This window comes from Hemiscyllium ocellatum, chromosome 22 (assembly GCF_020745735.1).
Source record: "Hemiscyllium ocellatum isolate sHemOce1 chromosome 22, sHemOce1.pat.X.cur, whole genome shotgun sequence".
NCBI classification, from domain to species: Eukaryota; Metazoa; Chordata; class Chondrichthyes; order Orectolobiformes; family Hemiscylliidae; genus Hemiscyllium; species Hemiscyllium ocellatum.
In genome coordinates, this window is record NC_083422.1 from 32,883,737 (window position 1) to 32,911,449 (window position 27,713).

Consider the following 27,713-nt stretch of genomic DNA (forward strand, 5'->3'; position numbering starts at 1 on the left):
GTTCAGCATCTGTAAACTTGTATTTGGACCTCCTCTATTCCCCCACTTTTTTGACTCCTCCTCGATTGTGAGCTATCAGAATATGAAAGATGAGTCACAAAGAACCTTTCAATAACAGACCACTATACTTGTAGAGTTTTGACAAGAAATAAATATCAAAGTGAACTGAATCCCCCATCCTTCAATTCATACGCAGTTCCCAATTCTACCAGGATTAGTGGTGATCTTATTATTGGGCTCAACTACCCCCATCGGGTATAATGATACTGCAAGCAGCAACGTTGATTGTCAGAGTTGGAGTGCACTAAATCTCAAAGTTTCTTCTATAGAGAGTTAATTAATGTTTTACATTTCAAAGTTTGACTACCAAAGTCATTACGAGTCAACCTACAACTCTGAGACAGTGACACAGAAGGCTTTACATTTATTTAACCTGCATATACAATTTTGTGAGGAACTGCTGTTTTGTTTTTAACCATACTTTGTTTTGGTTGAAAATGGCTTATATCAGAATTGGACAAGTCTTCAAATATATTTTGTGATTAATCAGTCTTCCAGTGTGTGTTCTGTGGGTCTTCATAGCAAGCACAGGTCAGACGTCTGAATTACTTTTATACAATGCTTATTAGCAGACGGTATATGATGGAAAGAGTACAAAACAGCAATACTCCATGCAATAGAGGTTCCAATCTCCCAGAAAAGTACTAACACAGGCTACTGAAGTCACAGGCACATCACAGCTTACCTCAGAAGCACATTTACATTATCATTACAATTACTATCGTTACAATTAGAAAACTATAGTTTTGTTTTGGTTTTGCATCGACAGAGTATCAATGAAGAACAGCTAGACAGACATATTAGTCTTTCTCTTCATGTAGTGCCATATGGACTCATTAGAAAAGAGCAGAAGTAAGCCTTTGGCCCTTCAGGCCTGCTTGAACATTAAATAAGATCACAGCTGATTTGTTTGTGTTTCAAATTCCACATTCCCAGGTTTCACCAAGGCTCACTGTTACCTAGTATGGTGACGAAACACCTGAAAACAAACCTTCCAGCTCAGCGAGCAAATTTACATCCAGAACCTCAATCTGATCTGCAAATCTTCTCAAACCCCACCCCACATTTCCATCTCCCTAATAACCTTCAATTCCCTTGCCTAACAAAAACCTGTCCTCCCTTGCCCTAAAATGTATTCAATAAACTCACCTCCAACACCTTCGAAGACAGAATTTCAAAGTCTCTGAGAGAAAAAAATCTTTATCAGTGTCCTAAAAAGGAAATCCCTAATTTTAAAACAGTGTCCCTAGTTCTGGACTCACCCATGAAAGGAAACGTCCTTCCTACATCCATGTTGTCAAGAGCATTCAGGATCTTGTACAATTCAATCAAATCACCCCTCAGGCTCTTAAACTCCTGTGTAAGCAAGCTCTGCCTATCCAGCTATTCCCAAAAAGAAAACCAATGATTTATGCATGATATCAGTCTCGAGCAAGGCATTAACATTTGTTTTTATTGTAGGTTTTGAGGGAGAAGGGCATGGATATGTGTGGAGTTTAATGACAATTTAGCTTATCCAAATCCTTGGAGTATGTATCAAGTATTTGTAAGAATATATATTCAGGATATCAGGAGTTAATGAGAGCTGCACATCTTTCTTATTCTGCATAAAGTATTTGACTAAATTCTGATTGAAAATAATTGATTTTACAGGTAGCTGCTGAGACACGTGCAGTAATTGCCTGGATGGAAAAAATTCCATTTGTTTTGGGTGGAAATTTACAAGGTGGAGAATTGGTTGTGACATATCCGTTCGACATGACACGGTTTAGCACAAAAGTCCATGAATACTCTGCCACGCCAGATGATCATGTTTTCCGGTGGCTGGCTTTTTCTTATGCTTCCACTCACCGTCTCATGACAGATGCAAATAGAAGAGTATGCCACACAGATGATTTTGCTAAAGAAGATGGAACTATAAATGGGGCATCATGGCACACAGTAGCAGGAAGTAAGTGTGAAACATGTGCATGAATGTAATGAGCAAAGAAATAGTAATTAACAATTAGCCTACAGCTATATGCTTTTCTAATTCAGACCTAAGTTGGCTTTCGTGCAACTTTCTATTTCTGAAGGTTACAGATTACCATTAGTGTTGTGCAAATTTCATCCATGTCAATTTTTTTGTTGTTGTTTTACCAGAAGCGTTTGTCAGCTTAAATGGCTTGTTGCCTGTCCAAAAATAGCAGAGGAATTTAATCTGATTGCATTCAGAAATTGGATGGTGATTCCTACAATTATGCCTTAAACATTCACAGGCAGTCACAGTAACATGCTGTGTGTGAGCAGCAATACTTTGTGGACTATTGTAAAAAATTTAAATGTGCCATGTATCTATGAGTTTGCATAGAATCATGGAAGGCTAAAATAATTAGCAAGTTTTGAGAAGATTTACAGCTCAGGTTGAGCTACAAATAATTGTAGACCATTTCTCACCTGATAAGCAGTTATTTGCTCCATCTTCTCAAATTTGTTCCCTGACCATTATGCCTTGCTTTCTTTCCCCTTTCTCTCAAAGACATTATAATACCCACTCATTCCCCAAATGCTTTGTCTCACCCTCATAAACATTTTCTGTTATTTAAAGATTACTATAGTGCAACATCCTGTTTTTGAGGCCTACAGAAATAAGAAATAATATTGGAGGTTAGACTTGAAATTAATTGCCCTTGGAGTCTTCATTTTGACTGATCTGTTCCATTATTAGTTATCAGCTCCTGTACCTATAAAAGCTCAAAAATAGATTAATCCTCCCCATAATGTAATATAAGGCAGATACTGGAAATGTGAAATAAAAACATAACACTGGAGGACCTCAGCAGGTCTGGCAGCAACTGCAGAGAGAAAAACAGAATTAATGTTTGAGATTGGTTTGACCCTTTAGAACTGATGAATCTTCACTCTCTGTTAAACTGTTTATGTCTGCATGCATCTTGTGGGCAGTGGAATATGACAGAATCCAGCAAAGTAAAAATGGTCTCAATCAAACTAAACCTTTACTAAATATTTATTTAGGCTGATGGGGAAACAAAAATCACATTAGTGTTTCATGCAGTACAAAAAACGCGTATATGAGAGAATCTATGAAAACAGTGCATCAGATGACAATAATTAACATAGATAATTCAATTTTTTTTCAAAAAAAAATTGATAGTAAGCTTTGTGACAGTGACCTTAATGAATATGCTGTAAACGACAAAAAAAATCTGTTACCACAGCTAATACGAAATGAATCACTTCCCGCAAGCTGTTAATCAAAACAGTATAGGAAATTTAAATATTCAGCAGAGAAGTGAAATGTCAGCAGAGTCTCAAACAAATCTTTGAACAGAATTTATATTATTGTTCATTTTAAATACTTCTGCTTTGAAACATTTTTATTAAAAATGTGAATTTTGCAGGGGCTGGGATTTCTTACCACTTTTCTAGTTTGTCCTTAGTAGATTGAAATAAGAACCCACAGAGCTTGATTTCCAATATTTTTGACAGACAGTGGAAATATCTAAGTGTCCAAGACATGGTGTATTTAACTGAAATGCCTACAGTTACAGTTACATATTAGCACTTTAATTCAGAATATATCCACACAACAAGATACATTGTTAGTGTTGCTGTGTGGGTTGTTTAGACTGTTCGCATGTCTGACATATGCGTGCTCCAATAATTTAAATTATTTCTGTGCTGCACGACAATTTGGCATCACTAGAGCACAGTCACAACTAGAGGTTGCTTAGTGAAGTCAAAGGGGTGAAGGTACGTTACTGACATTTTACTTTACCTGTGGTGGGGGATTTGCACATTTGAATAGCTTTTGGTGTGTGTGCAACCCCATTCAGGTATAAGCAAATATACCTCTGATTATACTCCTAATACACCTTGTCTACTAGCTTTCTGAGGGTAAGTGATAATCCAGTAAGAATGCTGATCCTACCATGAAGATGTAACAAATTGAAATGAGATGGAGGTACATATCATTTCAAATAAGGCCTGACCAAAAGATTTGCACAAGCTAGGTTAACTTCTTTTTAACTTGTAAATGGGATAATGTGGAGATAGATTTTAAAGGTCAATTCACTTTGTTAACAATGTTCAGTTAACCTTCAATAAATACATGATAATCATACCCATGTCTTTTTCTCTTTTTCATTGGACCATCCTTGAGTGGGTGCTCATAATTCCTGTTTCCATTTCAGTGTGGTCACAGATGCCCACATTAAAATTCAAACTACTTCTAGAATACTCCTAGACACATAGCTATCCAGAACACAGAGCGAAACTATTTTGCCCATTGTGTCTGTGCTAATCAACAAAGCTCTTATTACAGTAACCCTTTTTCCAACTTTTGCCTCGTCGCCTTGGTGGCTAGGGCAACATGACTGATTAATTAAATGCTGATTAAATGTTACATAAGTTTCTGACTCAACCACTCTGTCAGGCAGTGATTTCCAGGCCCCCACCACTCTCAGGGTAAAGGGGCTTCTCTTCAACTCTTCCCTCAGCTTTCCACTTCTTACCTTAAATTGATGCCACCTGGTTATTGACCCACTAATGGAAAAAAGGTGTCTTCCTAACCACCCTATCTATATAGTGAAAATGTGTTGCTGGAAAAGCACAGCAGGTCAGGCAGCATCCAAGGAACAGGAGATTCGACGTTTCGGGCATAAGCCGTTCTTCAGCTCTGATCTCCAGCATCTGCAGTCCTCACTTTCTCCACCCTATCTATATAGCCCACTTACCTTATATATCTCAATCATGTCCTCCCTTAAGCTTTGCTGTTCAAAATAATATTACCCCAGCCTATTCAACCTTTCCTCACATCTCAGATCCTCCAGCCTAGGCAGTTTCCCAGCATATCTCCTCTGCACCATCTCTAGTGCCATCACATCCTTTCTAACCAGCATTGTTTCAATATAACCTCCCTGTTCTGTGCTCTGTGCCTTAGTTAATAAAGGCAAATATCCCATATACCTTTTGAATCTCCTTATCTTCATGGATCTATACATATGCATATGAAGGTCCCTCTGATTTTCAGTACTTTTTAGAGTCCTATCATTCATTGTGTAATCCCTTGCCTTGTTAACTTTTCCCAAGTGCAATTCCTCATACTTTTCTTGATTGAACTCCATTTGCCACTGCTCTACCCACCTGACATATCCATTGGTATACATGTTTAGTTTACGGTTATCCTTCCAGACTACTTACCACTTTACAAATTTTCATGTTACCCACAAACATCTTGATCATACCCCTACATTTAAGTTTATATCAGTAATGTACACCACAACCAGCAAGGGCCCCAGCAACAAGCTCTGTGGAACAGCCCCCCCAGCCGGAAAACAGACTTCCAATAACTCTACTATCACTCTCTGCTTCCTGTCTCTCAGCCAGTGTTGAATTCAGTATGCCACTTTGCGCTTTTCCTATCGGCACTAACTTTCTTGACTTGTCCAGCACCTTATCAAGTGCCGTCCTTATGTCCATATAAACCATATCAAAATGCACTATGCTCATTAACGCAGCTGGTTGCCTCTTCAAACAATTTAATCAAATTTGTCAAATGTGAACTTCGCTTAACAATCCATGCTGACTATTCCTGATCTATCCAGGTGTCTCCAAATGCAGATGCATTCTGTCCCTTAGAACATTTCTGCATCACTAAAGTTAGGCTAACTCGCCTATAGTTGCTTGGTGTACACAGTACCTCCTTTTTTGTAATAATGGGACAAACACCCTCCAGCTCTATGATCTCTGAGCTGTGACCAGAGTATATTTGAAAAATTACTGTTGGAGCCTCAGGTATCTCCTCCCTCAAAAGCCTGGGATATATTTCATCTGGGTCTGTGTATTTATCCATCTTTAAGATCGCTAAGCTTGTTAGTAGCTCCCCTCTTTCCTATATTAATTTATTTTAAAATTTCACAATCTTCTACTTTGATGTCTATATACAAGGTGGTAAAAGTCATACTTCAGTTATACAAGGTCCTAGTTTTACTACATCTGCAGTATTGTGAGCAGTTCTCGGCATCATGCATTTAAATAAACTCATTGGAGGGAATACAGCATAGTTTTGTGGGCGGCACGGTGGCACAGTGGTTAGCACTGCTGCCTCACAGTGCCAGGGACCTGGGTTCAATTCCCGCCTCAGGCGACTGACTGTGTGGAGTTTGCACGTTCTCCCCGTGTCTGCGTGGGTTTCCTCCGGGTGCTCCGGTTTCCTCCCACAGTCCAAAGATGTGCGGGTCAGGTGAATTGGCCATGCTAAATTGCCCGTAATGTTAGGTAAGGGGTATATGTAGGGGTATGGGTGGATTGCGCTTCGGCGGGTCGGTGTGGACTTGTTGGGCCGAAGGGCCTGTTTCCACACTGTAAGTAATCTAATCTTTTATCAGCATGATACCTGAAGTTCATGGGTTAATTTTTGAAATGAGATAGCACAAACTAGGAAAGTATTCTTTGGGATTTAGAGAATTACAGGATGATTTGATCAAATTCTGGAGATGATAAGAGCAACAGGGAAACTATTTTTGTTGGTTTGGGAATCTACAAATGGGGGTATACTGTAAAAATCAGAGCGTAAATCTACTCAGCAGAAATTAGATTACCCTTTATGTAAACACTGGTAGAAGTTGGGAGCTCTTCAGCAAATGGTAATCAAAGTTGGACCTATTGTTAATTTTAAGTTTTAAATTGATGATTGATTTATGTTGAAAGTATTATCGGATTCAGCTGAAAACAAATATATATGAATGTTAGAACAGTTTGAGGGGCTAAATGGCCCATTCCTGTATTCCTGAACTTATTTGCTTTTTTTCACACACATTTTTAAAGCTATCTCATCATGTAGACGTAGAAAATTAAACACATGACAAATGGTTAGCATAAGACAAATTTTTCATTCAAACCATATGACCATACAGGATCTGTAGAACACATTTAATTGCTACCTTATACACAGCTATTGCCAATTTGTTATCACCTTCTGCTATCAAACTCATTTATTGCATAGGTCTTAATCTTATTTCAGTACTTCACATTTAGATCATAATCATGATGCCTTTCCAAAGTATGCATAAGATAATGCTCATTTACTACAATAGTTGCATTCTCGAGAGCTCAATTGATTTTAAAAGGCATGGTTTATTGCTTTTACATGCTGACTAATTCTTATGGTTTTGTGCTCTTTAAACAAGCAGTGATAATATACTTTATATTGCTGTTGAGTATTTTCCAGACAATAAGCATCAAGCTGGTCTTCAGTTCCAGGGTTCATGCTTTTCTTCAACCTGAGCATTTGGATTAGGTTCACGCTTTTACATTCTCTTTATTTTTTTTTTCATCTTAACTGAATAATCATAGTCAGCTTGCCTTATTGCATATTTCTCAAAGACCCTTCTTTAGTCTAAGGTAGTGGCATCATATAATACAACTATAATCATAGTTAATAATGAAACATGGAATTATTAGAACAACAAAATGTCACCCACTGGGTGGAAACTTTTAGGGGCCTGAGCGATGTGACACTCAGTGAGGTTTGTGGCAGAATCAGATGAGAAGAGTGGTAAGGCCAGTTACTCACCACATTATTTATACATTTGCCAAACAGAGAGGAAGGTTTCTTGCCAGGCAGTGCCAGGTTGCCAGTTAAGGTGGATTATTGCCCTTAAACACTTTATTAATATGATAGAATCCTACAATGTGGAAGCAGGCCATTTGGCCCATCAAGACCCTCTGAAGACCATTCCAGCCAGATCCACCCCATCACTTTAGCCCACTGCTAATTCACCTAACCTGCACATCACTGGACTGTGGGAGGTCATTGGAACACCGAAAGAAAACCCATGCAGACAGGGGGAGAATGTACAAACTTCACACAGTCAGTTGCCCCAGGCTGGAATCAAACCCAGGTCCCTAGTCCTGTGAGGTAGCAGTGCTAACCACTGAGCCACGAAACCACAATTAACCTCTTTAATATTCAGGTTCCAATGCAACCAATGCAACCAAACTTGCCAACTAAGCTAGAAATTAACAAATCTTGACATGGAAACATGCCAACTTCAGCAGTCTGCAAGAAGCCTCCATATTAATCATCAGTAAATAGCATCTCGGGTCACATGGTTACTAGGGCATGAATTCCTCTTCCACCAATAATGGCATATTTGTCAGGTCTGCACTGTCATCGTGGTACCACTCCAATCCATTGGCAGGCCATTTCAGATTTACAGACTTTCATTACAGGGAGCACTGGCAATTAGGCTGAGCCTATTAGCTCAATCAAACAGGTAGGCCTTGCGCCTTGCTAGTCAGCAGTCCTCAGTTAATAGGTGCACATCTTGCTGTATAGCAGTACATTTGGCCAACCTCATACCTGCATCAAAAGCTTGGAACATTGCGTCCTCATAACCTGTAGCCTCTGGACAATAAGGAGTTTTGCACCCCACATAACTGTCTGCTGCTCCTGTTCCTCCCTGTCCATGTGACTGTAGTTCCTGAGTGTTGACACCATAGGGGCCTGTTATGACTGAGGCCGAGCAGGAGCAGGAGAGAGTCTGGTTGATGGGTCCTCTTAGGCCTCCATATTCTCAGCATCTAAGATAGAGGAGAAAGAGCTGGGAAAGCTGGTTATTTCTCCATAGTAATAGTGGGCATCAGTACCTGTAAGATGGAAGAGATAGAAGGCACCTCTGGCAATCATTAGCGGTGGTGTGCTGCAAATGACGGTGGGGTTAATGTGTGAGTTGCAGTGGAATGAAGTGATATTTACTCAGTTGATGGGACAGTGATGTCTTGGCATCTCCACAGAAATGGTCCAAGAGTTCCCTATCAAGCTTAGCATTCTCTCCTCATAGGAGTTGAGTTGTTGAATGTTGGGCACCCCTCCACCTGACCATGCCTTTTCTAGTTATTGTGGGCTGCCTTCTCCTGGAATGAGAGAAAGGAGAAAATGAGTGTTCTGAAAGTGATAGGTGTGGCTGTTAATGCTGCTGAAGTGAGCGAGAGTGAGAGCAGTAGAGCATAAGTCTTGATGGGAGAGAAAAGAGTATGCCACTTGCTGTGGTGGAGCAGAGAATGTCACTGACCTTGTAGCACCATTGGCTCTTCCTCTGCATCTTTGAGACCACACTGATCTGGGTGGCGATCTCAGACTAGGCTGAGGTCTGGGGGGGCATGGCCTCTTCTGCCAGTCCTCCAGAAAGAGGAACATCTTTCTTTGCAGCACCCTATCCACAGGGACATCCAAGGCACTGTCAGAAAAACACAGCATCATCTTCCCCTTCCCCGACACCTTTACACCATGTCCATGATCGAGCAACGCAGCTCACTCACGTGGACAGCAGCATTTTATATTTGGCATGGGCACCAGGAATGCTGGTCTCTCAGTGGATATCCATTGAGTAATGAGTTGTTTTAGTGAACAGTGCGTCATACGATGGGGATGGAATTAGATGTGATGACACTATAGGGCTAGAGTAGGTAGTTAATGAGTTGCATTTGTAATGATATACTGAGAAATCTGGATGGGCCTCACAGCAAGAATTCCTCCAGTTACAGAGAAAGAGTGTGTTTGTGTGTGTGTGTGTGTGTGTGTGTGTTTACATATCCTGGGAATTTCAATTATATTCAAAAACACAGGGATGGTGGATGCTTTCAAACTTGTTTTTTATTAAGTCTGAGATTATTAATTTGGACTAAGTTATATTAACATTAAATCATGTTGCATATTCATTATGCAGCTGAGAACTTGCCACAGTTATTAAAAAATAATTTGAGTAGCTATAATAAATGACACCTGGCCATACACTCTGGGAGAAATGTTTAATTTGTATTCTAACTGTTACATTACAAGCCATTTTCCACAAATACTGATCATTAAAAACATGTCAGGACATTGGGTATTGCTGGTTGGGGTTGGTTGGTGAAGTTGATCAGCCCAGTATAAACTTTCTTTCCAACTGACTTTGCTAGCAACTGTTGTATGTGTATCTTTGCCTTTAAGAGATTTTACCTTTAGCATCTTTTATATATAGTCTATATATAAAAGACTGCAACTCCATGAACCAGCAGAGGAGCTCACATTTTACATGATAAAGTACAGCAGTGGTACATTTTGCAAGCCAGGTAGGACTTAATGAGCACCAATTCAGTAGATTCATTTCTCTTTACTCTCAATGTTGATGAATATAGGTGACTGTTTTGAAGTATCTAAAGGCTTTCCTATATGTCACAGTGCCACGTTATGTTGGCATTAAGGAAAGAGTAGCCATGACCTGGAGTGTTGTGGAAAGGGGTGCGGCTGAGGACAGATAAGTTATGTGCCTAAACAGCGTCAGATAGGACTTTGTAATTTTATATGTAAGGAAATGTCAGCCAAGTCATGAAAGGCTTTGATTATGGCTGCTGTGCCGTGACATTCAGGATGAAGTACAACTCTGGATTGCTAGCATTTGACCAGGTGTGTGTTTGCAGTAGTAGTAAAAATGTACCACTTCCAGAAAAGCTGGGAAATCCTGGGATATTCCATAGAAGTGAGTACTTCCAGTAACATTAGTGGGAGAATTGGACTTACTTCAAACAAGAAAGGCTTGGTCGTTAGTTAATGAGAAAACTTGCTAGGCCATGTGGAGAAAATCTCTAAATGAAACTCAATGAAAATGACATTCAGTCCACTGCTCAGGAACAAATAGTTTGGAATTAATCACTCCTCAGGGATTGATTAACTCCATGATCCACTTTATTTAAAGTCGTAAAACACATCATAAATGATAAAACATACATTAAAGCAAAGCATTTGAATTCAGTGTGTGTTAACTACACACTCAGTCCAATGATCAGCATATGTTGAAAATGGCTTGCAATGTAACGGTTAGAATGCTTAACGCCTTGGTCCTCCTCCTCAGAAGACTGCTCCACCTCTCCCACCTCAACAGCCTTTCTCACATCCCCTCTCTGCCAGCTCCAGTTTTGCAGAGCACACATCAGCTCTGTCTGGGCTGATTTAAGCAACAGAACTTCATCTTCAGGAGGCCTACCTTCTTCTGTTCCATTGGCCTGGGGAAAGAATGAACACCATTGTAGCTACACTCTGCCTCATTCAGGGTTGTGTAACAGAGTCGTCACTTGTTCCTTTGTCTTACTTGAAATCTGTAATATGCCTGTAAATGTTTGCTTATCAAAATATCTGATCAGGTTCATTGTTCTCACCAAGGAAGACTTCAGATGAAGATTATTATACTCTATCAATACTTCTGTGAGTGAAGACTTGCTTTTAATTTTTTTGCAGTGCCAGCGTTCTGCTTTCATCTGTCTTCTGAAAGTTATTTTCTTGCAGTTAAAAATTTCTCTTTTAACATGAGGACTCTGTTCATGCCTTTGAGGGTTTTTGGCGCCAGAGCATTGCCAGGGATTTCTGGGATTTGTGCTTGTTCTCTCAGCCATATCATATTTTCTTTTGGGTTTTTTTACTATGTTGTTCTTAAGGAAATGAACAGATTCAGTCAATCTCCTGTGCTCAGTTCGTTTATCTGCTCTGAGCATTAATCTGTTTTTTCCAGACCTCTGCTTGTCCTAGCAGCTAAATGGTTTTGGCCAGAGAGAAGTTTCCTTCGATTGTAAAAAATCCGACAAAGTCTCATCAGCAATGTCTACAATTATGACATCTCTGATCAATCTCTGCCCTCATATCTCCATAGTCATATTCCTCAACTAGTCTCCAGCAGTCAACTTTAATAAAATCTTCTATTGGTTCACAAGGATTATTGAAACAATGATTGAATCTTGCTTTTTCCAAAATTTTATCAGTTCTGAGACTGAAGTGATTATCCAATGTTTTTAAAACTTCATCAAATTTGTCTGAGTTTCATGACCTCCATTGACCACCATTTCCAATGTTTCTAATTGCATAAAGAAATATACAAACATCTTCTGCTGCAGTCAGAGGTTTTTTTTTACAGCATGGAAAGTATCCTTTCAGCTCATCATGTTGAGCAGTCTTGCAGTTTAATTTATAAACAATTCTGTCTCTTAAAAATTGCCTCCTCCATGTCTGTGATTAAATTTTTGTGAAAGTGTGAATTCAAATGTTGTGTCTTTCCATGCCAGTCTTCTTATTCATTTTCTTTTACACATCAGAAATTGAGGTTTTCTCATTTCTTTTGCTGAAACGGATATTTCTCCACACTTAAAAAGTCTCACTATGACTGTTACTGCTTAAAATCTGTCAGTTTAAACCAGCTTTCCCAGACTTTTTTAGATTAGATTAGATTAGATTACTTACAGTTTGGAAACAGGCCCTTCGGCCCAACAAGTCCACACCGATCCGCCGAAGCACAACCCACCCGTACCCCTACATTTACCCCTTCACCTAACACTATGGGCAATTTAGCATGGCCAATTCACCTAACCTGCACATTTTTGGACTGTGGGAGGAAACCGGAGCAAACCCACGCAGACACGGGGAGAATGTGCAAACTCCACACAGTCAGTCACCTGAGGCGGGAATTGAACCCGGGTCTCTGGCGCTGTGAGGCAGCAGTGCTAACTGCTGTGCCACCATTTGGAAAATGTTTTTCTGTGTCTCTGTTTTTGCTTTCTGCACTCAGTAATTATTATGCTCAATAGAATCTATAAGGTGTTTAGAACTATTTTGTCTTTCACCTGATGTCACCTGTTTCAACATCACTTTAAACTTACATTTATGTTTTCTCACTTCTCAGTCTCTTTGACATTCTAATTCTAGATTTCTCATTTCTATTTCCTGTCTTCTTAATTCCATCTCCCTTTCATTTTTAGTTTTCTGCTCTTACTTTGTCATCTCTTGCATCATCATTCTTTCTTCCTGCTCAAACTGTTTTAGCCATAACTGAAAATCTGAAGCTTCACTATTTAAAGCAGCTTTTTTTCCCCTTTATTTCCTCTAAACCCAAGTGCTGTGCTTGTACCTCAATTATCTTTACCTTTCCAGCTGCGTCAGGAAATGCTACTTCCAGCTTGCCCACTGAGTCAATCAACTTGGTTGTTAAAGTTCCTTTAAGGCTGCCAGGGAAACTTTACACCCTGCAGATAAACCTTTGTCATTGACAGTGCCATGTTGAAAATGTAGTACAGAAACTGGTACTATCCTTCGCCTGTGTCATACATTAATACTACATCCAGGTCTTCATTTCCATTCTTTAAAATAGACACTTGGGCAAATTCCCAAACTCTGTTATACTTCACTGGGATACTCAAATCTGCTGTTCCTTGACATATCACAAAAGTGAAAGTTTTTTTTTAAGTGTGCGGCATTCCCCAATTTAATTGCTTTTCAATCCCAGGTTGATAGCAAATATAGCCCAGGTTGCTGTACATAACAATAATTAGTCTGTATTACAAATAATCATACTCCAGCTACAGGTAAACAATTATGAACTGTCAGCATATATCTTTACCATTTGCAACTCAAACTTTCTCTACAGACACAGAAAAAGTGTGACACAGACTGGAAACAAAAAGCTATGGATGCTAAGGGAAAATCTTGGATTTTCAGTGGTCCTGTTCACAGGTTATGCTGTGATGAATGTTATACTGACTGAGTGTTGCTTCTCAATTTTCCTTCTCTGAATGGTTCCACTGGTTTGCAGCAGGCGCAGGATTGACTAGTTCATTTATAAGTTACTTATTAGTTACAAGTTGCAGAGCTTACAGTAACTGCTGAAGGAAAAATAAACAGGTTTTCTTCAGCTTACCTTGTGCTTTGACTGCAGAGAACAAATACAGCCTTTGAACCTGTGGAGATTTGATGGTTTATCCCCAACTTCTTCACAGCTCCAAATTGTTCCACTCCCTAGGAACCATCACATAGATGTTGGCAGGCAGAAGGCCTTTGTCATTGATAACTCGTCACTAGTCCATAGACTTATCAGTTACTTGTTGCCAGCTGAATCTCCTTTTGTACGCAGCCCTTGGCTTCAGCTGGTCTGCATTCCATCACCTACTGCTTGAAATAGCAGTTAGGTAAACAGTTCTTAATCTGAGTGTCAGTTTACTTGCTTTTACGAAATGCAGCAATTCTTCAACAATTGGTTTTAAAAACAGTTTCTTTCCTATTTCAGTCCATGATACATATTAAAAACAGCAATTAAAATTCCTGTCTTTACAGTACAAGTTTGGTCTGAAATAAACGATTCACTAGATTGAGTCCTGGGATCAATGTGTTATCTTAAGATGAGAGACTGAATACGATGAGCCTAAATTGTCTGAAGCTCAGGAAAATGAGACCTGGTCATATTGAAAGATACAAGATTCGGAAGGGGCTTGCAGAGTAGGCACAGAGGGTATTTCATTGGCTGGGCAAATGGAGAACAAAGCAGCACAACCTTAGGAACATTTCAGGGCTGTGAGGAGGAGAAACTTCTTTTTTTTAATGGTTGTTAATCTTTGGAATTCTTTATCCCTTTGTGTGCAGAAATTTCATGATTGAGGGTGTCCAAGGCTGACATAGATAGTCTTGTTGGTTTCTTGGGGAGCTGGCAGGGAACTGGAGTTGAAGATCAGCCATGATCGTTTTGAATGCCAGAGCAGGTTTGAGACACTGTATGGTCTACTACTGCTCCCTCGTGTTCTCGGTGAAGAGAAAAACAGGGATAATGTTACAAGTTGACTACTTGTCAAATTTTGGCAAATATATCATTTTATTTCTGTTAGCTTTTTAAGCTTTTTCACCACACTTGATATTTCTGATAAATATTTTTCAAATATTAGTGAGGCAGCATTGTCTCACATCCAAATTGCTGGAATTAGTTTTCATTCCAACGTCAATAGAGGAGAAAGTTTGAATTATAAATATTCTGAATCCATGCCACATAATAACTGGGTAATCAGGAGTCAGGCTACCTTTAGTTTTGTTGGAACTATAACATAAGGAAGCATGCCAGGTGAATCAGTCCCATAAGCAACTGTAACAAATGGAAGCACATCACAAAGTTCAGTGCCACTTGGAACAACACAATGAGAAATTCTATTTTGAGCAACCATCCTACAAGGAACCATGCTGTAGTGAAATGCACCATTTGGAAACATGCCAGCTGGAAGCCAAATATGAACTGTGTCTGGCTGTGCCAGGAAGTACCATCCCAAGAGATATAATGCGCAATGTCTCTGCCACAAGGGAATAGGCACCATTAAATATATTTGTTTTCACTTTTTTTCATGATCAACTTCTTTTTGTTCTTTATATAGTTAATCTTTTAACATATGTTAGAAACAATATTTTGAAAGCCTATGGATATGATTCCTATCTCAGTGGAGCTGTTGAGTGTAACTTGTGATTTATAGTAATGATCCACTTGCGGATAATAAATGTCTCATGGTTTTCATGATGTATCTGTTATATCCAAAACATCTGTTGGTTAAATAATTTTCTAAAGTGTAGAGGATATATAGTGTATGTAGGGAGATACTTGCTTCATTACAAGATTGGGGAATTATTTTCTGCTTGATAGATAATAAATTATAGAGATACACCTGAAGAAAATAATATTTGGTTTGAGAAAATATAAAGAATCCATTTATATACAGCTTTTCACATTGTCAGGACATCAGAAAATGCTTTTCTCCCACTGGATTATCTTTCCCCAGAGCTATATGATGAAGCACTGTAGTGTGTCATGCTGTGGAGTGCATACCAAAAAGCTCTTACATTTGGCCTTTGGCCTGTGCTAAGTTAAGTGGTCTCAGACAAGGTTATGGTTCTGGAGCTAAAACACTGGTATGCTTTTCTGGAAGATGTGGAGATCTTACCTGTACGTCTGTTCCTGATTACTATGCATCAACCACTGCTGACAAATAATTTGGTGCAGACAGCAGCTGAAGATAATGTTGTCCATAATTGAATAACCTGCAGCACTCCATACATAAACTTACATCTGAATGACATTCAGGCAAGTTTCCAAATGGCTGCTATCACTCTTGGTACATAAACCAGCATAAGTCAGAGGTGAATAGAAGGGAGACACTTCGGAGAACAAATGGCTGTTTTATTGTTTGATATGGTGTATTCTTAAGAGCTGGATAATTGTTTCACTTTTCAGTGCAGTAATAATTCATAACTATGACAGAACGCAGACAGAGATGATTTACGGAGAGAAATGTGGTTCCAAATTGTTTACTTGGTCCAGCCACTGGCTAATATAAAAATAATGCAATTCCCATGTCTGTAATTTTCATCATTACTCTGTCTTTGTGCATTATATTTAGTAATTTTTTTCTTAACATGATTAATGAAAATAAACGCATTTTGAAAAGTGACCACAAAGCAATAAATGGTTTGGTAGATTGTGGTATGACACAGATATTTTGAAAAATTGATACTGGTAACATTGCATTACATTAAAGTTTGAATGCCAGCTTACATGCTTGTTTTAGTATTGAACAGTAATATACATTGTCGATGGAAAGAAATGACAATGCACTAATTGCAAAATTTTTCATGGCAGTTTAACATTCTAGAATTGATTTATGGAACACCCCAATGATTATAGCATTTAACTTCACCTTATATAACCAATGGAATGCTCTGGACTGTCCTCAATATAATTTATTCCATACTTGTGACATTATTTACATAGCTAGGAAGTCACATAGCCAGGCTCTTATAGAGTTTGTTTATGCTGGAATATTAATACAAATCAAGTGTCAGTATGACCAGTAGGGGTTTCACAATATAAAAGCATTCTACATTTATTATTCTTCACTGAAAGAGTCAAAGAGTCATAGAGATGTACAGCACAGAAACAAATCCTTCAGTCCAACCTGTGCCAACGGATATCCCAACCCAATGTAGTCCCACCTGACAGCACACGGCCCATATCCCTCCAAACCCTTTCTATTCATATACCCATCCAAATGCCTTTTAAATGTTGCAATTGTACCAGCCTCCACCACATCCTCTGGCAGCTCAATCCATATATGTACATGCGTGAATGATTTCCCCCTTAGTTTGGCATTAGGAACTAAATACTAGCTCCTGTTTCTCTAGCCTTTTAATTTCTTGTTTTCAGTTCAGTAGAAATTGAACCTCATTATCCTCATAGCACAAGGGTTAGACAGGTGACACATATCCTGTTTTCATTGGCAAAGCTTCTGTGGCCAAAGAAGGCCTGAAAATATTTGATCTGAGCTTGAGTTGGAATATTTTCTGCTTGTCACTGGTGGCTGCCTAAAACAAGCACTAAGAGTCCTAACTATGTTAATGATGAGCAAATGACTTATTTCAAGACCCCTAACAGTTGCAAATAAAATAAACATATCTTTTTTATACAAGTGTCATGCAGAGGTGACACACTTCAGATTCTCAATATGGACAGAACTATATTACAGAGTTTTCCTTTAAATGTCTACAGTCACAATCTATTTAATTACTTTCAGTTTATCTTCCCCTGTAACCATATCCACAGGTAGGATTGACAGCACAGAGCACAGTCAACAGGCGCACACAAACATTGAACACAACAAGCAGGATAGTTGTGGTTCCTGCACAGTTGAGCGTTTCTAAATATTCAGCAACTTTAAGAATTGATACTTTTAAAGGGAGAATGCTGTACCATGTTAACTTGCCCAAGTCCTGGCTTTGATTTCACTTTGCTCGTTTGTGCATCTTATGGGCACTGCCAGTGTTTTCGTTGGTCAATATTCATACTTCTCAAATACATGACCAGCCTGTGGAGAAGTCAGCAGCTGAACTATAGCCTGTAAATAAGGACCGATTTCAGAATGACCCCAGGCTTTCTCCTGGGGGAGTGGACTACACAGAAATGGGGCGAGGAAGCTAACTATTGAGCAGAAATCAAAATGGTTAAGAAGAGGTTCTGCAACTTCTCGCTTGAAGACCTGCAAGTATCCTCAGAGCAGGTTGAATTGAGAAGACAGTGATATCTCGGACACTGCGTTTCTTTTTTATTCACCCTCAGCAATCAAACACCAAATTCTTTTAAATCATTGCTCATTCAACTGACATATTTTCTGGTGTTCAGTTTTGGGCCACTTCTGTCTCACTGTTCTCATGTAGAAATGGATACATTGCTTCCTAAACACACAGCAACTGGCTTTTGCATATCTCACACATGCTACACTGACTTGGCAGATACCCAGTCTAAAAAACTTGACTCCCCCCAACTCCCACTTTAACATGAGAGCTATTTAGCTTCAAGTCTGTGATTACACAGCCTATGGATGTGATATATCAAAAGACCACAGGATGTGCTGGCAGGTAAATATTTAAATCGTTGTTATCTTTCCATGGCAGCTAAACACACTCCAATGCTAGTCACATATACTATATTCTATGGGGGATGTGTTCAATCATTCAACCCCAGTGCCTATTCTTCTTAAAGATCCCATCCAGTAGCAGAGAGGAGAAGAAGGAGAACAACCGCGGGTTGTGAGTTCATGGAATGCCCTGCCAGTAGCAGTGGTGAACTCTCCCTCTTTATGGTCATTTAAGCAGGCATTGGATAGGCATATGGAAGTTATTGGGCTAGTGTAGGTTAGGTAGGATTTGGTCGGCGCAACATCGAGGGCCGAAGGGCCTGTACTGCGCTGTATTTTTCTATGTTCTATGTTCTAACTCAAGAAGGGAGAAGGTCTAGGCTTCTCTCTGAAGGCCCAGATAACAAGGAGAATGTCCAGTTCTTCTGTCCACCATTGGGAGCCTGTTATCCTCTTCAACTTAATGCCTCTGTCATCTACTTGATGTTTCTAAGGTGCCAGTGTAAAGATTGATAGCAGGGAAGGGAAGCTTGTTAAACAATATTAGGAAAACTCACTGAATGAGATAGAAAGAATGTGGAACCTGTAAGAGTGACAAAGTTTAAATAGAAGATTTCCAAAGACCTCAGAGCTCTGGATACCATACATCATCTCTTCTGCTTTCATAAAGACCAGCAACATGTGAGGCACATGTGTGCCCAGAGGAAGATACTCTATGATTTGTGGCATCTTATTGAAACTGAGTGGATTAAGTAGAAATATAGCAAATGGAAGTGGGATTCTGGTCTGCAGTAGATCTCAAAGGACGAGGTACACAAAGACTATCACTGGCCTTCGTGTTCATGTCTCTATGACCAAAGCTCTGATCACATCCTACATCATGGTGGGATTACCTTTCATCTTATTTTCCAATTGATGCCAACTTCAGTAAATTGCTGCATCCAGGATTTGATATCATCACGCCAGCTATCCAACTGATGACAGGCGTCATGCAGAAGGGTGACCCTTGTAATCAAAATACCTTTTTCTCAGAACACACCCAAATCCTGTCCTTCTCCTGAAGACAACTACATCATTGGACTCTAGTAGGCAAGAATGTGTTACGGCAGGAGCTCCATCCCGAGGTACAATCAGCAGCAGCTTCATGACAGGAAGCAGATGCCATTTGTCAAAACCTACCTCAATCCCATGATATTTCCGTTCAGTTTCAGAATCCCACCATTTCTGGTCCTCAAGTTACTGTCAGATGCAGCACTAAAACAAATTGTGGAAAGACACAACTAAGTACCAGGATGATACACAGTGAAAACAAATAATAAAATGAGTTGTTTATGAAGGCTGCTTCATTCATTGTTTTCTCTAGGACCTGTACTTTCATGCAATGAGAAGGCTTCTTTGTTTTTGTGAGATTAGGAGCTCTGCCTGTGGGAGTATTACTGCTGACAGGGCAATCCACGGCAGGTAGATTCAAAGATGTCACTTTTGGGAGTGTTGTCAGCCGGATTAAAACTGAGTTCACAAAACAAAATTCTGTTATGAAGTTGTAATGAAGGTTTCATTGAGGAAAAAGTCAACATAATCACTAGAAATTCACAAAAACATTGTGGGAATCAAAAACAGTGACAAGTAGCATGAAAGTGGTGAAAAAGAGTGAGTTAGCTTGTGTACAGGAACTTTCTCAGTAAAACTGAGGTCATTGACACATACATTTTCACTTAAAGCAGGGCATGTGCACATATTGCAATTGTATCAAAAGCCCAGGGGAAATTCCAGGTCAATATTTTAACAATGACAATGAATCTAAGATGTTTTCAATTACATCAAAGGCGTCACAACTGAGTCATAAAAACACTGAAATTAGTGTTGTCGACATCTCTGATAAAGTGTTTGAGCTTTTAATGGAAAATTGATGCAATTGGCATGCAAAAAAATGCAGCAAAGGACAACTTGATGAGTGTGTTTTGTTTTTGTCACAAACAGCCTAAAAGTCACCAAAAATCATTATCAACAAAATCTTACAATTTTCGCTCATTTGGAAAAGTTTTGTGCCTGCACTCTCTTCTGCAAAACCTCACATCCCATTAATATATTATTGATACATTCTTGTATCATTTTTCCCCATTGTAAACCTCTACGGTCATATTTGCAATACAAAATAATTGTTGCATGATTACACTTCTGTTTTAAATCTTCTCATTTCTCTCAGTCACTGTGAGAACTTATTACATATTCAGATTAAATACTACGGTACATTGTATTCAGAGATAAACGCGCTCATGTTATTGTACTATTAGAAGCTATTCCATGAACTCTATCACCTAATACTAGTCGGTCAAACCCCACATATTACTCTGCACTTTCTTATGATTGTAATGAGGTCAGCTAAGTAGGCCTCATATAATATGAATTCCTTGATTGGAATGATTGACCTGGTCCAATCACAGACCCCTGGCTGACAGATTTTATATCAGAGGCTCTGTTCACTCTGAGAGCAGGCTCTCAGGGAGCTGGATCAGTGTCAAGTACTATGCACATGTAAATAAAGGGTGACATAGAGGATACATGTGTTTCTATATTCATATAGTTAGACTTACGGCTTATGCCTCGGTCTCTGTGTTTTTCTATCTTTTTCTAAATCCTCCCACACTGCTATTTATGCCTGGGGAAGCAGCCCTATGATATCATCGGAAGATTGCTCCTGGGTCCTAAAGCCATTCTTTAACATCATGTACTAAGGGTCATGGGGCTGACTGTCTCCTGTTTCCTTTGGTTATATCAGTGCAATCTGGGTAGGTTCACCCAAACCAGCACAAAAGTTTTCAGAGTATTAAATGTCAGTGACTTACACCCCAAATGGCTATGCTGGGTTTCCTGTGACTTCTCAACCTGATTTAAATTCATTTTTCTAAAGTCGGCCCTATCAACTCTTCTGGCAAAGTTACAATTGCCAGCTTACATCAGTGGCACCATTTAAGGAAAACTCTTCAAATAATTCTTGATTTTTTAGGCCTGCAGCTGCTAGTTGGTGAGTTTTAAAATAGTCTTTACAACAAAGTATTTAATGTGTTAAAAATTAAATATTAAATTATCCATAAAATAGAACAAAAAATTGTAGATGCTGGAATTCTGAAACAGAAACAAAGTGCTAGAGAAAAGCAACAGGCTGAGTGACAGTATTTTGTGGAGAGAAAAACCATTAATGTTTCTTTGTTTTTCTCTGCTGACGTGAACAGTACTCTCTATTTATGATTACATTATTCAGTATAGTTTATAGAAGTCATTTCACTGCTCCCTAATTAGATTACTCATAGATGGAAGACTGATCAAAGGACCCTTGTTGAAAAGGCTTATTTTTTTTACTGAGAAACTCAATTTTACTGTATTGATAACACCACATCAGAATACATCTTAAATATATCAAGTTCCCATCACTTGTGACCTTCAAACTACTAGATTGTTGTAAAAGAAAATGCAACTGTTATTGATGTCTTTAGGAAGAAAGACTATTGTCTCTATGTGGTTTGCAAGGCATATTTCAGCACACAATAATGTAACTGTCTCGTAACTGCCCTCTGAAATGGCTGAGCAAGTCACTCTGTTGTACTAAAACTGCTGTGATGAACAATAATGGGACTAAAACTGGACTGACCGTCCAAAATCAATCACTGATTTAATTTGGACACTACCAAAGCATGCCAACCCTTGTCCACCCTGAAAGTTCTCCTTCCTAATCTTTAAAAATTGTACCAAAATTTGTAGACCAGACCCATAACCCAGTCAACCAATAGTCATAGTTAGAAAATTGTACCATTCTGTAATTATGTTCCGAACTCCTCCATCACCATCACAGCTTCCTCAAAAGTGTCAGCAACGTGGAGTACAGTTGTAAGGGAATACCCTTGGTAATCTTTAGTATTGCTTCTGGATTTCTAGATCTCACGGCACCAGGTCAAAAATGGGCAAGGCAGTTTCATACTGATTACCACTACTTTCCTCCTTTAACAAAATGGATCTATACTCCTCCAAATTGGATACCACTTGGGGTAACAATGACACAGAAGAACTTTGGCTGGTAAACTCGAATGTTTGTTTCTAAGAATAGCTCAGTGGTATCACTCCAGGGTGATCTGGATAAATTCTGAAGGACTTATCTGCCACTCTGTAGCTGTTTGTGAGTGAGCCAGCAAGAGGGAGAAATCCTACCTATACGTGCTCTCACTGATAGCCCCATCACAGATGTCCATTACAGTAACAGAAGAAATGATGATCACACAGTTTGTGTAAAGTCTTAAGACTGAGGACATTTCCCTTGTGGTTTTGAAACACTCCCATACTGTTAAATGTGATAGCATGTGGTAGCTTGGTCAAGCAGTCTAAGGCGCTGCATTTAGGTTCCAGTCTTTAAGGAGGTGTGGGTTCGAATCGCACTGCTGTCACTTGTGAGGTTAGCACTGCTGCCTCAGAGCGCCAGAGACTGGGTTCAATTCCAGCCTCGGGTGACAGTCTGCGTGGAATTTGGATGTGCTCCCCATGTCTGCATGGGTTTTCTCTTGGTGCTTCGGTTTCCTCTCACAGTCCATAGATGTGCAGGTTAGGTGAATTAGTCAGGGGTAAATGTAAAATAATAGGGTTGGGGAATGGGTCTGGTTGGGATACTCTTCAGAGGGCCGGTGTGTGACATTCTGTATGGCATATTCCTCACACTGCTGAAAATGTGTTGCTGGAAAAGTGCAGCAGGTCAGGCAGCATCCAAGGAGCAGGAGAATCGAGGCTCATGCCTGAAACGTTGATTCTCCTGCTCCTTGGATGTTGCCTGACCTGCTGCGCTTTTCCAGCAACACATTTTCAGCTCTGATCTCCAGCATCTGCAGTCCTCACTTTCTCCCATATTCCTCATTCTACCAATCCCCTCAAACCAGGTTCAATGAGGAGTCTGGAAGAGCAAGCCAGGAACAGCATCGGGTATGCTTAAACATAAGATGCTTACCTGCTGAAGCTACAGCACTGGACTCCATGCATGCTAACAATTAGTGCAGGCAGCATTCTGAAAACAGAGCTAGACAATCCCATTTAGAAAATAGTGTGGTAGAACAGTTTTGTTGAAAGACCATTTTCTCCACAGTTGCTTCCTGGCCTGCTGAGAATTTCCAGCATTTTCTGTTTTAATTCAATTATTTCAGGCCTGTCTTGACTAACTTGTATCTATTTTCTATAAATTTGAGCTGATCCAAAATTCTAATGGTCGCATTTGAACTTGCAACAAATCCCATTCAGCCACTACGACTGTCCTCACTAACTGACATTAGCAACCAGTCCACAACATGCCTCAATTTTAAGTTTTATGTTCTCATGTTCAAATGCTTCATCTCTCATTATCTCTGTAATCTTTTCACCCTGACAACCTTCAAAGTACTTCAAATCTGACTCTGCTGATGCCTCACTTTATTTGCCCCTTGATACCTTCAACCATCTCAACTTAAAGTATCCTTTTCCAAGTCTTCATGCCTCTGTTCCCTTACAATTCTTGACAAAATGTTCCTTTTTGACTAAACATTTGGTCAGCTGTCTGAATGTCCCTTGTCGTGGCTTAGTATGTATTTCCTTCTGGTTTTATGCTTGTGAACTGCCTTGGGATGTTTTACTGCATCAAATGCACTATATAATGTAAGTTGTTATTGATTCTACTGTACGCTTCATACATCATATATTTCGATATAAAAAGTTTGATTCCTAAAATTATAGATTAAATCATCAAACAATGCCCTGAAATATTGCAAGCAATAACAGTTTTGAATGTATTCTTCATGAGATGGCATACAAAAACCACAATAGTCAATCCATTTTGTGAAAGGTTTGTTACGGCTATATATCCAAAGTGTGAAAATCTTCGTATTCTATAACAGAGAGCTGCATTTAAGTTGGAAATTGAAATAAGGAGGACAAGTAATTGTTAGTAAATCATGGATCTTTGTTTTAAATAAAACATTTCAATGATAATTGGCCACGTAATTATTAAGCAACTGTTTTTAAAATGCCATTTTTTTGTCCTTAAAGGTATGAATGACTTCAGTTATCTGCACACAAATTGCTTTGAGATTTCTATTTATGTTGGCTGTGACAAATTTCCTCATGAGAGTGAACTCCCCGATCAGTGGGAAAACAATCGAGAGTCCCTCCTTGTTTTCATGGAACAGGTATGTTGTAGAAGAATCATTCTCTGTACTCTCCAAATCTGAAGTGACTGTTCCCAGGTCATGTTACAAAGGCATTCTAGGTGTTGATGTGGAGGTGTCGGTGTTGGAGTGGGGTGGGCAAAGTCAACACACACACAACACCAGTTTATAGTCCAATAGGTTCATTTGAAACCACAAGCTTTCAGAGCTCCTTCTGCTTCCTGAGGCAGCTAGTGAGAGAAAATACATCTGACACAAAATTTTTAGTAAAGGGTCAACTTATGCGAATGTAATGAACAAACCTAGATGGTTATTAAGTCTTTAATCAATTTCTTGTGCTGCACAAAGTGGAGTGGACTGAGTGGTATGGAAGTACGAAAAAAAACCACTAACCTATTCAAGTTCCAAGTCTTCATGTCTTTCTCCATGGTAAAAACAGAGAAGAAATATTCATTGAGGACCTCGTCCAACTCTGCTCATCTACACATACATGTCCACTTTGGTCCTTGAAGAGTCCTATTCTCTCTCTTATTCCATTTCCTTCAATAAAGACTATCGTTTCAAAATCACTGCAGTCAATGAGACATGTTGAGAATCTGACCTAGTATACATGAGAGTACAACTTGACGAACATTCCTTTTGACACAGCTGAGAGGATTAAGTCTGGCTCCTATTGAGTTGCAGGAATGGAATCACAATCACATGTGGGGAGCTCTGCTGGTGCCACCTCCCTGTCCCATGATAGTAGAGCTACACAGGCCCAGCCAGGGTAGGTTTATCACCAAATTAACTGGGAAAGCAATAGTTCCCAACCTTTTCAGTTACGAAACACACTTCATTGAGACAAACCATTCCATGGCACACCCACTTTTCTTAGCTGAATTGATTCATACTCATTATGGTTACAGACCTAGGACTGAGATTTGCAACACGTGCAACACGTGCATACAAAACCAAAATAACAAAAGCGCGTTTTTAATTTGATTGTTAATTTTCATGTAATTTTGGTTCAATGGAATGTTGTCTATGATGAAAGAATATATGTTTGTATTAACTTCCATTACTATTGTTCAAAATTGCATGGCACACTTAGAGTATAGAGTTGTAGAGCTGTACAGCAAGGAAACAGGCCCTTTGGTCCAACTCATCCATGCCAACCAGATTAATCTAGTCCCATTTGCCAGGATTTGGCCCATATCCCTCTAAACTCTTTCTTTTCATATATACACCCAGATGCCTTTTAAATGTTGTCATTGTACCAGCCTCCAATACTTCCTCTGGCATTCTATACATACACGACCCTCTGCATGAATAAGTTGTCACTTAGGTCATTTTAAATCTGTCCCCTCTCACCTTAAATCTATGCCCCCTAGTTCTGGAATCCCCACCTCGAGGAAAAGACCCTATCTATTCACTTCATCCATGCCTCTTATGATTTTGTAATCCTCTATAAGGTCATCCCTCATCCTCCAACGCTTCGGGGAAAATAGCCCTCTATTCAGCCTCTCCCTATAGCTCAAACACTCAAACACTAGCAATATTGTTGTAAATCTTTTCTCAATCCTCTCTAGTTTCACAACATCCTTCGTATAGCAGGCAGACCAGAATTGCATGCAGTGTTCCAAAAGTGGCCTAACCAATGTCCTGACAGCTGCAACATGACCTCCCAACATCTATACTCAATGTACAGACCAATAAAGGCAAGCATACCAAATGCCTTCTTCACTATTCTATCTACCTGGTACTCCAATTGCAAGGAGCTGTGAACCTGCACTCCAAGGTCTCTGTTCAGCAACACTCCCCAGGACTTTAGTTCTCTCTTTATTCCATGTGATCTAACCTTGCTGACCAGACTGCCATGAGGGGAATTGTCAAACACTTTTTTGATGTCCATCTAGATCACATCCATCAGTTGGGCAGTTCTGATGGTACACACTGGTTGAAAATCTTTGACTTACAGCATGCCTAGCATTCTCTCTAATGAATTGTAACCTAAGATGTCAATTATTTTCAACATTAGTGCCTTAACACTTTGCTTAACAACCTAATATTGGCAGTAAATTTGAGCACCCAGTATATAGTGATAAATGTATTGTAGGGCTTAATAGGAGTGTACGGTTAATAACCCCATTTCAAGACCAGTACCATCTCAAGTATCCCAGGCATGACAAAAAGAACTCATTGTTACTTAGAATCTATAAACGCTTTGGAGACTTCTGTATCTTCAGCCAGATATGAATAAAAGCAAAAGATGTGCAGACTGAAATAAAACTTGAACTATTTCAAAATGAGATGTCTCTAAAATCTGAAGCTAAGTTGTTTGAACTTATTTCAGTCTATTAATTTTCTGATATTTTATGCATGTGCGCAGTATGTTACATCTGCTCCTGTTAGGGACACAATAAGCTCATGGACAGAAAAATAGTCCACAGTTGTAAGCCATTTGAGAAACCATTATAGCAAATGATAGTTGTTGCTTAGAGAGGTGATGACTATGGTGACCATATTGTATTCACTGAATGGAAGAAAACTACTGCATACAATGACTGTCAGCCTGTCAGCAATACACTCATGTTAGTGCTATTACTGTCTTATTTCTGGGATGAGTCACCACCACCCGACTGCATATGACATGCCCTCTGACACTTCTCCCATCTATGATAAGCTTAGTGCCCTCTTTGGAAATAATTAACTCAGCTCATTCCTCTATTATGTGCACTTGCAGCAATAGACAATGCAAGGAGCTGAGCTGGAACCTACAAAAGGTTCTGTGAGATTGTCATTTTGAGTCAGAGATAATAGTTGTTCTTTGATACTGGAATTGTAATAATAGACTGAGCAAAGAGAAGGATTTATTGCTTAGTGGACTTTTTGTTAAAGCAGCAAGGGTGTCCAATTTTATCCTTCGTAAAAAGTAACCTGAGTTGGCATGTTGAAGTTAATTATCACAAAAATGAATAATGTTCCTTTCAGTTCAATTCTCATTTTATTCTGAAAAGGCAGCACTCTTATATACAACACCAAAAATAAATCAGTGGAATATAATCTATATAAATTACTTTGAGAGTTGTACATTCTAAGAACAAGTTTTAAAATGAGTCCGCTGCTGTTCCGAATGGACGCTTCAAATCATATCCCTCATGGTCAATCCACAGTCCTAGTTTCAATGTCACCACTGTGTTAACATCAGGAGCAGGGTACAGACCTGGACTTGAATGCATTACTAGCATTGGAAGTAGA

The 27,713-nt window shown here is 39.3% G+C and overlaps 1 protein-coding gene across 1 annotated transcript in view; it reads left to right on the forward strand.

Annotated features, from left to right (window-relative positions):
* Positions 1-27,713, forward strand: part of LOC132826145 (inactive carboxypeptidase-like protein X2) — a 189,809-nt gene that overhangs the window by 152,624 nt on the left and 9,472 nt on the right. The window contains exons 12-14 of the mRNA XM_060841791.1: positions 583-591; positions 1,714-2,011; positions 24,355-24,494. Coding sequence (XP_060697774.1) covers positions 583-591; positions 1,714-2,011; positions 24,355-24,494 — 447 coding nt within the window. The remainder of the gene's footprint in view (positions 1-582; positions 592-1,713; positions 2,012-24,354; positions 24,495-27,713) is intronic.